Here is a 16,643-nt window from a genome sequence, read left to right as displayed (position 1 = left end):
ACAGGGCTGCAGCTACTAGGGCACGCTTTATAGGCGGTAGCAGTGTTAGGGAGTCTTGCCCAAGGTCTCCTCACTGAACGTGTGCTGGCTTACTTAACAGAAAGAGCTGAGATTCAAACGCTGATCCCCTGTGTCAGAGGCAGAGCGCTTAACCATTACACTATCCAGCCACTACAAACATGCATATGAATATTTGAACACAGCAAATCTGCACACACAAATTGAAACACAATCAGACGTACAATATGACACAATTAAAGTCCATTACTTTTGTGGCAAACACATTTTTCCAAGTTTGCATGCAAACTTTAAAGAGACATGAATATGATATAATGATTTGTATGTGTAATACAGCTAAGAAATAAAACATTAGGAGCAGAGACCTAACTCTAAGTCTAATATTGTTTCCAGCACAGGAAGAGTTAAAAAACTCCAGTTGTTATCTATGCAAAAGAGCCATTGAGCTCCACGACTTTCAAAGTCGCAGAGAGCTCTGTCTTCTGAAGCTTGTTATCTCAACTGTCAGTCATTGTATTTTCTTTTTCTATGCATAACACAGGTCGATAGTTCACTGGCCTACTCTGTAAAATCATTTAGAATGCTGAGTAGTGTGTTAACTGCAAATATTAGAGAATGATGCAATGTTGTAAAAAAAAACACTATATAACTGAAAATAAAAATATGAAAATATGTTCTTTGCTACTAATGTTCTAATTATCCGTCTACACAACCAATTCATTATATCATATATTTTCTTTCGCTTCAGTGTTTCTTTAAAGAGGTTCTGTAACATCAAAAGATCCCCTGGGGGGTACTCACCTCGGGTGGGGAAAGCCTCCGGATCCTAATGAGGCTTCCCACGCCGTCCTTTGTCCCACGGGGGTCTCGCTGCAGCCCTCCGTACAAGATGATGTCATTATTTACCTTCCCGGCTCCTGCGCAGACGCTCTGACGGCTGTCGGCTCCGAACTACACGGAAATACCCGATCGCCGTCGGGTCTGCTCTACTGCGCAGGTGCTAGTTCCCGGCGCCTGCGCAGTACAGCGGACCCGACTGAGATCGGGTATTTCCGTGTAGTTCGGAGCGGAAAGCAGCCACAGCGCCGCCGCTGGAGCCAGCAAAGGTAAATATTGATTTTACAGTCGGGTCTGTCGCCGGCTGTTCGGAGGGCTGCAGCGAGACCTCATTAGGATCCGGAGGCTTCCCCCACCCGAGGTGAGTATCCCCCAGGGGATGTTTTTGAGGTTACAGAGTCTCTTTAATACATGTGAACTCTGCTTGAGTGGATACATACAGTACATAGCGACTTCTGTAGAATACCTATCCAGCATAAACAGCTCTGGAAACAAAATAAGAGACCACTGCAAATATGATCAGTTTCTCAGGTTTTATCTTTTGCTGGTACAGTTATTGAGCTGAACTGCTTTGTCTTATTTTTTTAAGAACTGCTGACAATATTTCTCCTGATTTCCCCCCCAAAATATTGCTCTGTAGGAAGTGACACAACTTCAGAATGAGAGAAATTAAGCAATGTTTGCAGAACCTGAAAAAGTAAAAAAAAAAAACCCATGTTCAAAATTGCAATAATGTTTGACTAAAGAACATTCAGAAAACAGTATTTGGTATAAAAACCCAAATTACAGTTGCAGCTTTTGTCTGTTTTGGCATGCCCTCCACTGGGATTTCACATCCGCACCAGGTGCATGTGAAAATGTTGGTACAAAGGGTCCAATGCATTTCATGAGTTAGCACGTAGTGTGAAACGCATTGCTCCTATATTGTATGCAGCTGCTTTTAGCCAAATAAATATTCAATCAAGCAGAGGTCATACAGCAGGGGGATCTTTTCCTTCATGTCCATCGGGCAGACCAAGACCGACTCTTGATTTTGTGAACCTGATGTACTGGCTCAGTTGAGCTTTGTCCTGCAGAAAATACCAATCTTCTGAGTAGGGGAACATACTCTTAGAACAAGGAAGCATTAATTTTTCTAGGATACCCTTGTATGTGAATTCCTGCATCCCTCACAACGACAAACAAATCTGCCCGATTCCAGCCTTGCTGAAGCACACCCAGGTCATCACTGACCCTCCACCATATTTTACAGTTTGTGTGAGATATTCTCCAGTTCTCCATCTGACTATAATGGTGGCCATACATAGTACAATTTTTTCATACAATCTTACCATTTCTATGTAGTATAAGGGTAAATTAAGTGAATATATTGAAAGGATAATTTAGGCAGTTCCCTTATATTACATATAATTGGTAAGATTGTATGAAAAAAATTGTACCATGTATGGCCACCATTAGATGGCCAGGCATGGGGTAAAGATGAAAAACAACACATAATAGAAGATGATCTTACTCCAATACTCTACAGTCCAATTTCTGTGGTCTTTATTAAACCTCAGCTTGACTCTTCTTTGCTTCTCACTGATGAAGGTTTTTTTTCTGGTTGTGCTTGAACTCAGCCCTGCCTAAAGGAGCCTGTTCTTTATGTGTACTTCACCTTAAGTCTTAGTTTGCCATTGTGTTTAAAGGCTACTTGATTTCAGCCTACAGTTTTTGAGTGGCACTTCAATTGCTCACATCCCTCTCAGAGCTGAGTCCAAAGGAGGAATCCGCACACCGAGTTTTTGGCCTTTTTGGAACGTTTGTCTGCCCCTTGCCTTGACAAAGGGCACCATATAGGCCCCGAAACGATCAACGGTTTTACAGTCAGATATTGCACGTGTGTGATGGGACAAGAAAGCTCACTTGATGTTCCAAAAAGTATGTGTGCAGATTCCTTCTTTGCTCTTTGAATTTACGTTTGCCTAGGAATCCTGCACCAGCCTCCAATAACTTATAGATGTGCTGTCTTTCAAATGGACCTCTCAGTGCTGATTAATTCCCCCCCGCTGCCTGGCTGCAGCTTTGTTGTCCCCGGCGTCTGCTGCTTGACTTTGTTCTTGTGTACTGCCCTTTTAGAAATTTTAAGGATGGAAGGAACATGACACTCACATTTTCCTTGTGCCACTAATGCCAGGATTGTGCCTTTCTTTTCCCCACCCAAAACCTTTATTTTCACCTGTTTTTGTATGATCAATAGTTATTTCAAAAACCACAATTATCTTAGATGTACTTCTAGCAGTGTTTTGAAAACCAGTTGGTCACACTGCAAGAGAAGAGTGTTAATTAAATCAGTGTTTTTTAGACTTTTCTTCATTAACCCCCTTGGCGGTATGAAAAATACCGCCAGGGGGCAGCGCAGCAGTTTTTTTTTAATTATTTTTGTTTTAAATCATGTAGCGAGCCGATGGCTCGCTACATGATAGCCGCTGCTCAGCGGCATCCCCCCAGCCCCGCCGATCGCCTCCGGCGATAGGCGATCAGGAAATCCCGTTCAAAGAACGGGATTTCCTGGAGGGCTTGGCCAGGCAGCGCTCGGGGTCTGGGGGGGGGGGGCCGCGCGCCGCACCGGATAGCGGCGATCGGGCGCGCGGCGGCGGCGATCGGGGTGCTGGCGCAGCTAGCAAAGTGCTAGCTGCGTCCAGCAAAAAAAAAATTAAGCAAATCGGCCCAGCAGGGCCTGAGCGGCACCCTCCGGCGGCTTACCCCGTGTCACACACGGGGTTACCGCTAAGGAGGTTAAATAGTATTTGATTTAGGTGATCACCTAAGGAGTACTTTATAAGGCAGAATGAGGTAAGCTTGTGTAGAAATTTAAAAAGTATCTGTAAAAATAAAAACATCCCCTGGGGGTACTTACTTCAGGAGGGGGAAGCCTCTGGATCTTAATGAGGCTTCCCCCGTCCTCCTCTGCCCTCGGTTGCAGCGCTGGCAGCACCCGAACAGTGGACATGTACATTTTTACCTTGCCCAGCTTCAGTGCAGACGCAGTAGCGGCTTTCCGTTTGCTGTGCAGGCACAAGCCACCTGCGCAGTAGACTGGACCTTAACGAGCTCGGCTATTTACACCTGAGCCTGATTGGAAAGCCACTACTGAGCCTGCCCTGGAGCCGGGGAAGGTAAATACTGCAGGCGCTACTGCAAGATAGCACCTCCATACAAGGATGTGGTTACAGGGGGATCCAGTGCGGGAACCGAGGGGTAGAGGTGGATGGGGGAAGCCTAATTAAGATCTAGAGGCTTCTCCCTCCCGAGGTAAGTATCCCTGCAGGGGGGGGGGGGGGGGGGGTGTTATTAGAGGTCCTCTTTAACAGACAATGGTATGCTATGGTTGTCAAACTCCGAAATGCTGATTAACCACTTTAGCCTGCGGGTTGTTTTCACCTTATGGACGAGAGGAATTTTCACATTTCAGTGCTTCTCCCATTCATTCCCCAATAACTGTATCACTACTTATCACAACAAAATGATCTATACCTTTCTTTTTTTCACCACCAACTAGGCTTTCTTTGGGTGGTACATTATGCTAAGTATTATTTTATTCTAAATGCATTTTATTGAGAATAATCCCCTGCCACCAACCCCCTTCTCCAGGACCATCATGAACGTGGGCTTCCATCCTCGGATCGCGCGCACAGCCCCGCAAACGGCACGGATGTTAGTCTTACGTTTCTGCGGCTGTAGCAGCAGCAGCCGCAGCCGTGAGACTTACGTGAGACACAAAAACTAATGACTACCTTGCTTGATAGATATTAGCTGATTTGCACAGTAAAAAAAAATACACAATTGACAGGCACATCCAAGCCTGGTGGACACTATGTGGCTCACCTCTGTAGATAAAGTGCATGTTTTAGAGAGCAATTCATATATTTTTAATGGCCAAACATTGCCTAATTATATGTACACATCATGAATAATAAATGAGTGCATGTATCAGCTGCATATCATTTAGCATAGCAACTACTGCATCACAGGATAGAGATGTAGCATAGAGCTCTAGCAAAGTGCTAACATCACATTTAAGACTGCAGCTACAATGCAGGTAAAACAGGCAACAGGAAATCGGAAACGGGGAGAAGAATTACACCTTAAAGGTTAATTCACAAAATGTATTTCAGAACATATCCCACCTAACCTATTAAGCTCCTATTTATCCCCCATTGGAGTTGATTCACTTGGAAGTAGTAAAAGTCTGGTGTGCAAGTGACATAATGTGCAGTATACTAACAAACTGTGTGTTATCTAAGTAACGTGAGTTGCGCTATTTGCGCATGGTTGCAAGTATCAAGTAAATTGCACTTACTGTGCACAGCTATTTTGTTATGTGAATCAAACTCCCCATCTGTCTGAACTCTTAATTTATCTCTCCTTATCCAACTTAACTCGTGATTTATCTCTTCTTGGGGCATATTCAGCAAATGCCTGTAAAGTAACCACTTGCAAGCAGCACACAGTGATTTTACCAGTACTTCGCCAGTTACATAGCGCACATGTGCAATCCTCACTACCTAGGAAGTGCACTTTGCTAGAATATCGCACATTACACTACTTGTGCAACTTAGGTAAGATGAGTTGCATTATTTGCGCAATTCAATTCACACTACATAACTGGTGTAAGTACTTTTAAAATTGTCCCCTTATCCGTCTTAACTCTTGATTTAACTCTCCTTATTTAGTTCAGCAGCATTTATAGCCCAACTTGGATTACGTAGGTAATTAACGTGTATGTTGCAAGTATAATGCATATTATGCTAGCAAAGCTTGCATTACAAAGTTAGCCTTTTTGCTCAACGCATGCTGTGGAATTGGTGTAAGTACTGGTAAAATGTAGTTTGCTGAACTTACCGTACTTTTTAATTTAAAGAGAAACTGTAGCAAAAATAGCGTAATGAATAAAATGTCCTATTTTATTGAGTCAGTGTTTGCCCATTGTAAAGTTTTTCCTCGCCCCGATTTACATTCTAAAATTTATAACAGGTAGTAACATCTTTAGTAGGGGCAAGTGCATCACTGTGAATATAACTCTCAGTTAACGAACATTCCGCAGAGGGAGATATGGCTTATTTGGCAGTTGGAAACAGCTGTTATTTCCCACAATACAACGAGTTTACACATTAAAGAGGAACTCCAGTGAAAAAAAATGTAATAAAAAAAATGCTTCATTTTTACAATAATTATGTATAAATGATTTAGTCAGTGTTTGCTCATTGTAAAATCTTTCCTCTCCCTGATTTACATTCTGATATTTATCACATGGTGACATTTTTACTGCTGGCAGGTGATGTCAGTGGGAGGAGATGCTGCTTGCTTTTTTGCAGTTGGAAACCGCTGTAAACAGCTATTTCCCACAATGCAATGAGGTTCACAGACAGGAAACTTTCAGGACCATGGTCCTGACATCCCACTGTGGGAGGGGTTTCACCACAATATTAGCCATACAGACCCCCCTGATGATCTGTTTGTGATAAGGAAAAGATTTCTCATGGGAAAGGGGGTATCAGTTAATGATTGGGATGAAGTTCAGTTCTTGGTTACAGTTTATCTTTAAACGGTCAGGACCATGGTTATGACCAGGGCCGGTTTAAGCAACAATGGGGCCCCAGGGCAAAATAAACCTGGGGCCCCCCCAACAGATACCCCGAAACAAAAATCGGCATTAAGGGACCTTTTTTTGCAGCTGGTATAGTCAGGGTGTGAAGCCCCAATCGGTCGGAGCTCCACATTCTGGCTATCCCAGCCTGCATGGGGACAAGGGGTTAAAAAGTTTCAGGAGGGGGGACCCCACATAATTTAAAAAAAAAAATTCCCACACTCTAAACATTAAAAAAAAAAAAATGGGAAAATAGGAAAAAATGCCAGGGATCTTCATACAGCCATATTGCAGCTGTATAGCGATCCCTGGCCAAAGCGCTGCGACTGCGTATGGACCCCCTGGAAACCCCATCAGGAAATTGATTGCTCTTTCTTTTGATACATGTAAAATTACACTACCGTTAGGTTTGCTACTAAAAGTGACATTTACCGCATTTAAAAGTATACTTTTTTCCTTCGAAGCTTTAAAATCGATTTTCTCAAAAACTATAAGGTCTTTTTGAAAAATAGTTTTTTCCTCTTATTCCCAATGATCTCCTTAACATATCCTGCACATTTAGGGTTTCTAGCCTTTAAGGTGGATTTGTTATTAACCATTAAAGTCGGTGGGCTTTTAAATGTGTATTTTTTTCCTTTGAAACTTTAAAATCAATTTTCTCAAAAACCATAAGGTCTTTTTGAAAAAAAAAAATTCCGCTTGTAGCCACTGGGGGCCCCAACAGGCTATGGGGCCCTGGGGCAATTGCCTCCTTTGCCTCTATGGTAGCGCCGGCCCTGGTTATGACATCACACTGTGGGAGGGGTCTCACCACAATCTCAGCCATACAGAAGTCCTTGATGAAAAAAAAAAGATTTCTCGTGGGAAAGAAGGTATCAGCAACTGATTGGGAAGAAGTTTAATCCTGGGGAGCAAAGCTGGCGTTATCTAGTTAGGCTAGTCACACAACATATGCAATGGAACAGGCGTAAGTACCGGCAAACTGCATTTCGCTGAATATATCCCACAGTACCTGCACATAATAAAGCCATCAAATGAAAAAAAGTGTAATTGCCACATTTTTTATTTTTTTTTTCTGGTTGGACTTGATTCATCTTTAATTCTTTGTCTTTGTACACACCATGCAATTTCCCATCAGATCAACGGGTTGAAGCGATAAATTCCGACATGTCCAATCTGCTCCCGAATAATAACAGATTGATTTTGTGCAGAAGTTATCTGAAAATCGATCCAGTTATCGATCAGGAGCAGATCGGATATGTCGGAAATTATCGGTTGGACCCATCAATCTGACGAGAGATTGCATGGTCTGGACCAAGCATAAGTATAATTTAATTTAGCTGGCTGGTAAGGGATTATAGCGGTATAGATGTTGCTGAGACTGACATCCCACTTTGATCGTTGCCAGGGGCGTAACTAGAGGGGAGCAGCCCCAGCTACCGCAGGGGGGCCCAAAGCTGTAGGCAGGTCCCAACTACTACTTTACTCCCTCCGATAAAGGGGTTCATTCTTCAGATCAAGAGTTATAGGTGTGGTTACACTTGCTATGGGTGTGAAGATTACGATGTCCACACGTTATGACCCTGCAAGATAGGCCTCCAGATTGTGAGGGTTACCAGGGTACGCAAGGGAAAGGGTGTGAACATTATGAACATGGGCCCATCAAAGTTTTGCTGGGGGGTCCTATGATTTGTAGTTATGCCCCTAATAGTTCCCATAATACAATGTTTAATGAACAGGGAATTTAAAAAAATTCTTACTTGCTATGACTGCTGGATCATTTTGTCCTCCTTCTGGCTTCACCCACAGTTCTACAGTGAAAGTTTCTTGAGGTATTTTCTGCCCAGCTTCTGGTTTTAACACCAGTTGGCTATGTGCGCTATGAAAGTAGAAAGTACCCTCAACAGGATTCTTTTGTTGAAGTGCAAACAGTACAGAGAAATTCGATAATCTTTGTGAGCCGTATAACTCGGATTCTCTGGGATTTCTCTTTTTTGCTTTTTGCTTAGTATGTAATTTTTTTACGGCTCTAGGTTTTCTTCTAAGAATATCTTTGTTGGGTCTTTTTGAAGTATGTCTATATTGTTTATTATAATAAGTCCTATTCCAGTAAGGGTTGTCCTCTAATTTAGATAACATGCCCCTAGTGTGATCATCAGTTCTGTCTCTCATTTGTATTTCAAAGTTGCATCTATCTGATCCAAGTTTATCACAGTCCAAGTCTTCCTCTCTGTAGCCTTCTCCTTGCGAGGAATAGACTTCTTGAGGTTGGTGATGAAGGCCTGCTGCAGTTCTGTGCTGAGTAAGTCTGCAGGGTTCTTTCACGGAAAGTAACCTGAGGTTTTCAGCTCTTAACACCAATTCTTGCTTCTGCTGAAGGATAGTATCTATCTTACGGGGTCTTGCCCAACATGATAAGAAAAATAAAGCCAAAAGAGGTATCTCCAAGCATTGCATCTTGGCTTGCACTACCAAAGCTTTCTGATGCAATAAGTGAGCGATCTTGCATACAGGGTTAGGAAAGGGTTCTCAACAACAAAAATTACCTCTTATTCTTATAGCATGTCAATAGCCTGTGTAAAATGTTTGCATTCCTTGCCTCATTCTGCATCAATACGTTCTTGTATGACCTCCATGTTGTTGAGAAAGCTGTTGTTTCCTGTCTTCACTTGGACGTCTACCATTATGAAATTTCAAATTTAGCGGCACTGTCCATGCATTTAGTGGTTCATCTCCTCTCTTGCGTCTACATTTTCTGTTTCTTCCGGGCGCTTTAACAGTTCTTTCTAGGCCTTAGCCCGCACTAGCAGTCTAATCTGTGTGCGTAGTGCAGGAGCTGAGGGATAAAGATTCTTGCTTGATGTCGATGTGATGTTATGGCCCGCAGTGGATTCTTAACATATGTTGCTTAGCCAGATGCTTAACCAGGACACGTAACATGTGTCTAGCAAATGTTTGCTAAGACCATGTTTCTCCGCTTTGCAAACTTCACGTATAGATCTCTTGCAAGAAATGTCTTTGCTTTCTTCTCAGCTCTTCATTTCGTAAGATGAGTTCTGTTCCCGGGGCCAGTGGTTAGCTAGAACATACAGTGTTATTTTAAAGCTGACTGAATATCGACACACAGAGAGGTCAAGGAACGAGCAGGTGTGCAGAAACAGTAGCTAGGAGGCCTAAAGTGGGCTGCAACTGTTATGTTAGAACAAATATGCAGACGCTGACACTAGAATGAGAGATCAGTACTGAGACAGTACATTCTAACATGAGGCACAGGAAGTATTGAGTAAAATTGGTCCTTCCAAGCATATCAGAGAGGTACAGCTAAATGATGTGTTAGACTGTTAGGTGATCAGCAGTGGAGTTAGGGCGAAGACGCCTGCAGCCGTAGCAATCATTCCTGTTTATCTAAATGAAGTTTTTCCATTTGAATTGTGGATGTTTAGGATGAGTGCAGTTTACGTTGTTTTGTTTAGACTTCTTACTACTTGAGACAAGGGCAAGATGAAAACCATCAGAAGAGATTTGGCCGGCCGGGAGCTGCACTAGCTTGATGTTGCCCTCTGTTAGTCTAAATTTTACATATTCTTCATTTGTTTTCTTTCAATTCCCTGAAAAGCAAAGAAATAATTAAATAAGTAAAACAATAACGAAACCACATGCAAAGCTTCAAATGATGGAAAACAGGGAAATGCTACATTGCTATGGTTAAATTGAACATATCAGTTTTCTTAAAGCGAAAGCTTTCTTTCATGCAGTCCCTACCTTACGGAATGTCTTGCCAAACGTAATTAAGACAGCTCCAGCCCTAGATAAGTTTAAAGAGAAGGTGTGAGCTCCCCCCCCCCCCCCCCCAAAAAAAAAAGTCTACTTACCCGGGCCTTCTTCCAGCCCCTGGCAGCCTATCTGTTCCTCTCCACAGCTTTGGTGACCCGGGATCCCCTCCATTAGAGGTCGGCATCTTTTGCGCGAGTGCGTGGCTGCACTGCTCATGATCGCGCTCACATGGTCTGGAATGTTCTGCACAGGTGCTCGCAACGGAAGGGATCCCAGAACACCAGAGCTGCAGCGAGGGACACGTAGGTTACCAGGGGCTGGAGGAAGCCAAAGGTAAGTAGATCTTTTTTTGGGGGGGTGGGGGGGGGGGCTCGTACCTTCACTTTAAATCAAAACTGAAGAGCCACCTGTTTAGTCTGGCATTTATGATCACACAACTTTTTCCCCTGTACACATCACTGTATATTGGTATAAAAAATACCAATAAAGTATATTGGTATAAAAAGACTCCTCGCGTAATGTCGTACTGTTTGCAAAGTGTTGTACCAATGAGTGTGTTGCCACTAAGAGTGTAACGGGTGTTATACAAACAATGTGATTAAATAACATATTACGCAGTATAAAAGCAGCATGCATGTTGTGTATGTAACATGGGTTGCGCTATTTGTACAACATCCCTTACGTACGTTGCACAATACCCAATAAACCTTAAATACATTATATGCATAGGTAAGTTTTACCGGCCTTTAGTGACTATTTCTCACTGTGTGCTATACAAAAAAAAGTTCAAAAACAGTTGGGCAGCTGTATAAAAATTTAACTAGAACAAATGGTTTGCGAATCATGTAAACTCCATATTCAATTCAACACATCAAAGGCTGAAAATGGGAATTTTTTAAAAAAGGCACTGTAACAACATACAGTAGAATGCAGTAAAATATTCAGGATACCCACAGCATTATGGGAGACAGGTATATTTTCTACTGGCTTTGGAAATCTCAGTAACCAAACATTCCACAGAGATCATCTGACAGGACTAAAGATGTTGCCACCTGTGATAAATTTCAGAATTTAAATGGGGGAGAGGAAAGATTTTACAACAGGCAAACTGTGATTAAATAAGCAATTTTATTCATTGTTATTTTCAATACAGTTTCTATTTAAAGTGAATGGGAACCGCATTTTTTAAAAATGAAGCAAATACTTACCTAAGGAGAGGGAAGGGTCTGGGTCATATAGAGCCTTCTGTCACCTATCTCGGTGCTCTCTATCCTGTGCTGGCAACATCCCCCCCCCCCCCCGGTATCAATCCCCTGCCGAAAGGGTATTTGGAAGTCTTCGGGAGCCGTGTCCTCCCGAAGACGTATCTGTCTCATTTTTTTAAATGCAGTTTCTATTCACTTTAAAGAGACCCTGAAGTATCTAAAAAAACGTCTTTTTATTTCAAAAATCCCTAACTAAACCACCGCATTCTCGCCGCTGTAAACTAAATACCCCCAAACTCCCCGGGGGGCAATCCGGGCAGCGCTTCTGTGTGAGGCAGGGCTATGAGCTGCAGCCCTGCCTCACACGCGTCTGTCAGCAGCGGATCTCCGCCTCTCCCCCACTCCTCTCAGTCTTCCTTCACTGAGAGGGGCGGGGGAGAGGCGGAGATCCGCCGCTGACAGACGCATGTGAGGCAGGGCTGCAGATCATAGCCCTGCCTCACACGGAAGCGCTTAGGGCAGCAAAATCCACGACCAAGAAAGTCGTGGATTTTGCGGGGGAGAGGGAGGGCGAGTTAGGGGGATTTAGATAGTTTAGAGTGGCGGGAATGCGGCGGTTTAGTTAGGGATAACATATTAAACATATTTATGAAATAAAAAGACTTTTTTTAGAGATTTCAGAGTCTCTGCAAGTAAAACCTATGCTTATTTTAAATGTATTGTTAGCAACCTGTTTACAAAAAGTTTGTAAAGAAAGAGAATGTCCCTAAGAGGCTGAATTTGTCAGAAGTAAAGATGAGGAGGAGTGCACCACTCTGAGACAGGGAACACACTTGTCTTTCAGTTTTCTGAGCGCGTTTTTCTGCGTACTTTTTCTGCACACCAATTGTGTTTCTATGCAGGAAAACGGGCACATTTTTTCACAGCTGCTGATGTAATTGATAGAGAAAACTGACAAAATGTGCAGAATCATCATGTAGAATGTCAGTTTTTTTTTCTGCGTGCGAACAACATATTAAGTGTGAACTAGCCCATTGATTAATATGAGTTCTCAGTTTTTCTGTGCAGAAAATGTGCACAAAAACTGTTAAGTGTGTTTCCTGCCTAAAACATTGTGCAGGAAGATATTACAATACAGTAGAACGTGCGCTGGACTTAAATAGTTTAAAAACGTATTTATTACAATAAGTCTTCAATCAATACATATGTTACAATTCATATTCAATTAATACATATTATGTCTCGTATATTCAACCTCATCCACACATCCATACATTCACACAAAGAGCATGCTGGTTCCCCTTAAAAATGAATAATTGATGTGATTTCACATAAAAAATTCTTTAGTTATAAACAATTTAGCTAAAAAAACCTGATTAGGGAATAGGTCCACAAAAATGGTTGTGGGCTGTTTGGCTAAAATAATCCCTATTAGGAAATAGAGGGTCTCACAAACTGTACAGCTCTCCAGCTGATATTAGTTCCTCAATGCTATAAACAAGCGGAAAGTAGTGTGCAACGCGGACCTCTTACCGCAATAATAATAGGTATATGGCGGACTTCTGCCGCGAGTCTCACCACTTCCAATGATGCCGGAAAGTCCTTGGCCCGGGACACTTGCTCCAACCTGGATTTTCTCTTCTGAATCTCCAGCGTCACTCCGGAGATGTAACTCGCAGTGCCGCTCCAGCGGTTAGCTGCTCTGGTCCAACGCTACTGCGCAACCAGGTTGGATGGTCGGCTTCCGGTTCCTCGTCCTAAGGGTAGTGGCGTCACTTCCTAGTGCGCCTCAACCCAGTTGCCACAATGACTTCCTTGCGCTTCACCGTTCGGATACCTCTCTAAATGTTGCAATTGATAAGTAGCTGGTGATAATCGCGGAAGGTCACTCTGTACTAATGCGGGGCGCCCCTACACAGTTACAACGTGCGGCTTGATTAACATGTTTCGACGGCGCGGCCGTCTTCATCAGAATCTATAGGACGGTTTGGAAGTCGCCATCTTTATATGGCAATGTTCATCACTTAACTCCTCCCCCTCCTGTCTCTTTAAAGTGGCACTCCTCTCCACACTTCATCGCTATTAAATAGCATGTTGCTATAGGCAATTCCATTTTGTACGTCACAGAATCTCTTCCAGTGAGAATAAACAATTCACACCCCTCAATGACCTATTCAATAAAATCATTATATATCACTTATTCAAAATTTCAAAAAACTAAGGGATCCAGCACCTCACTGGGGAACCAAAATGCTCATATATCAACAAGAAATATACTAATTCATAAAACCAAAGAGTTCCATTTCGTCATTTAACCCCTTGGGTATTAAAGTATCTAAATTAAATATCCACCTGCTCTCCTGTCGCGACATTTTAGCTATGTAGTCCCCTCCCCTTATATCTCTGTGTACCACCTCCAAACCAAAGTAAACCACATCGTGTGTACTACAATTGTGATAATCCCTAAAATGTTTGGACAGTGGATGCCCCTCCCATCCCTTCCCAATATTATTTAAATGCTCGCCAATCCTGCTAGATAGTGTTCTCTTGGTGCGACCGATATATCTCCTGTTACATGGGCATATCAGGCAGTAAATTACCCCTTTAGTGTCACATGTAATTAATTCTCTAATTTTGAATGTGTCACCCCCTTCTTTTACTTCCGTTATCTTCTTGTAGCTCTTAGTTTTGTTACAGTTAATACACCTCCCGCACCTCACAAACCCTCCATTCCCCTCCACTTTTGGGGTATGTATATAGCTACTAGCTGCTGTTGCCACCTTAAGGCCTATATTACTGGACCTCCTGTAGGTAATTGGAGGCTTTGCGGGTAGGATTTCATTTAATAATTTATCCTGCCTGAGGACTGTCCAATGTTTGGAGATAATATCGCGCACCTTTCCACTACGTGGACCATACTTCAAATTCAGTCTCAAGGTATAATCCTGTGGATCTTCTCTAATTTTTTTAATGAGTAAATCTTTTCTCTCAATACCTTCCACTTCATTTTTTGCCTCCTCAATAATGCCATCAGTATAGCCTTTCTCGTCAAATTTTACTGAGAGTATTTCCACTTCCCTCTGATATTCGTCGTTTTCAGCACAATTCCTTTTTAAACGTATGAACTGACCCTTGGGTATTGTGTTCAGCCAGGGGGGAAAGTGACAACTCGTGGTTAAAATATAGCTGTTCACATCTGTGGGCTTGACATATGTCCGTGTTTTTATTTTCCCATTCTCCTCATATATGTTAATATCCAAAAAATTAATATCTTTATCGCTAATCTCAGACGTGAATTTCAGATTCACAGCATTGCAATTCAATTCATCTATAAACTCTCTTAGGGACTCTTCTGACCCCCTCCAGACGAGCAGGACATCATCAATAAACCTTTTCCAGAGGACCAGATCCGCGCCGGGCCCCCCATGCCCGTATACATGGGTCATCTTCCAATGGGCCATGAAGAGATTTGCATATCCCGGCGCGAACCGGGTCCCCATAGCTGTCCCGCTCGTCTGGAGGTAGAAATCCTCCCCATATCTGAAGTGGTTATGGGTCAATATGAACTCTATTCCATTCAAGATAAAGGTTCTCTGTTCTTCCCTCATAGTCGAGTCCAGATTCAAAAAATGATTTACGGCCTTCAAACCTTCCTCATGCTGTATTACGGTATACAGCGAGGCTACATCAAGGGTGGCCAACAGCCAGCCTTCCTCCCATGATAGTCCATCCAGGATGTTCAAGACATGCCTGGTATCCTCCAAAAAGGCCGGAGTGGACCTCACGTATCTCTGAAGGAAGGTGTCCACGTACCTGGAAAGATTGGACGTGATGGACCCCACCTCAGAAATGATAGGCCTCCCCGGGGGATCAGTCAAACCTTTATGCAGCTTTGGGAGATGATAGAATATCGCCGTCCTGGGATGGGGCATACTCACAAATTCAAATTCCTTTTTGTTTAGAATTCCTTCCTGATGGGCCTCCTTTAATAAGTGTTCCAACTCCTCTCCAAAACGTTTACCTGGATCACTTTTCAAATGTCTATACGTATGGGCATCACTTAGGAGGTGAAGTGCCTCCCTATTGTAGTCACTCTCCAGTTGAACAACTATACCCCCTCCCTTATCTGCAGCGCTTCTGTGTGAGGCAGGGCTATGAGCTGCAGCCCTGCCTCACACGCGTCTGTCAGCAGCGGATCTCTGCCTCTCCCCCACTCCTCTCAGTCTTCCTTCACTGAGAGGGGCGGGGGAGAGGCGGAGATCCGCCGCTGACAGACGCATGTGAGGCAGGGCTGCAGATCATAGCCCTGCCTCACACGGAAGCGCTTAGGGCAGCAAAATCCACGACCAAGAAAGTCGTGGATTTTGCGGGGGAGAGGGAGGGCGAGTTAGGGGGATTTAGATAGTTTAGAGTGGCGGGAATGCGGCGGTTTAGTTAGGGATAACATATTAAACATATTTATGAAATAAAAAGACTTTTTTTAGAGATTTCAGAGTCTCTGCAAGTAAAACCTATGCTTATTTTAAATGTATTGTTAGCAACCTGTTTCCAAAAAGTTTGTAAAGAAAGAGAATGTCCCTAAGAGGCTGAATTTGTCAGAAGTAAAGATGAGGAGGAGTGCACCACTCTGAGACAGGGAACACACTTGTCTTTCAGTTTTCTGAGCGCGTTTTTCTGCGTACTTTTTCTGCACACCAATTGTGTTTCTATGCAGGAAAACGCGCACGTTTTTTCACAGCTGCTGATGTAATTGATAGAGAAAACTGACAAAATGTGCAGAATCATCATGTAGAATGTCAGTTTTTTTTTCTGCGTGCGAACAACATATTAAGTGTGAACTAGCCCATTGATTAACATGAGTTCTCAGTTTTTCTGTGCAGAAAATGTGCACAAAAACTGTTAAGTGTGTTTCCTGCCTAAAAAATTGTGCAGGAAGATACTACAACAGTTTAAGGTTAAGGTCCCTCAATGTAAAATACCAAATAATTTGGAGGTATCATTATCTACAGTATTGAAAAAAATCTACAGTATATGAAGGCCTTAAAGAGGAACTTTAACCAAGAATTCATCCTCATTACAACAATCAGTAGCAGATACCCCTTTTGGTGGGAGGAGCTACATGAGGCCGGCCTCACCCATCACGCCAACTCCACGCCGCTCTGTGTACGATCCCCGCCGGT

General features: G+C 42.9%; 1 protein-coding gene across 9 annotated transcripts in view; it reads right to left on the bottom strand.

Moving 5' to 3' along the window:
• Positions 1–16,643, bottom strand: part of PAPPA2 (pappalysin 2) — a 478,727-nt gene that overhangs the window by 339,246 nt on the left and 122,838 nt on the right. For all 9 annotated transcript variants that reach the window (XM_068239634.1, XM_068239635.1, XM_068239629.1 and 6 more), the window contains one exon: positions 8,245–10,092. In XM_068239634.1, coding sequence (XP_068095735.1) covers positions 8,245–8,941 — 697 coding nt within the window. In that variant the 5' untranslated portion in view covers positions 8,942–10,092. The remainder of the gene's footprint in view (positions 1–8,244; positions 10,093–16,643) is intronic.

This window comes from Hyperolius riggenbachi, chromosome 6, assembly GCF_040937935.1.
Source record: "Hyperolius riggenbachi isolate aHypRig1 chromosome 6, aHypRig1.pri, whole genome shotgun sequence".
Classification (NCBI taxonomy): domain Eukaryota; kingdom Metazoa; phylum Chordata; class Amphibia; order Anura; family Hyperoliidae; genus Hyperolius; species Hyperolius riggenbachi.
The sequence above is the reverse complement of the archived record's forward strand: the minus strand, read 5'-3'. Positions and strand labels throughout refer to the sequence as shown.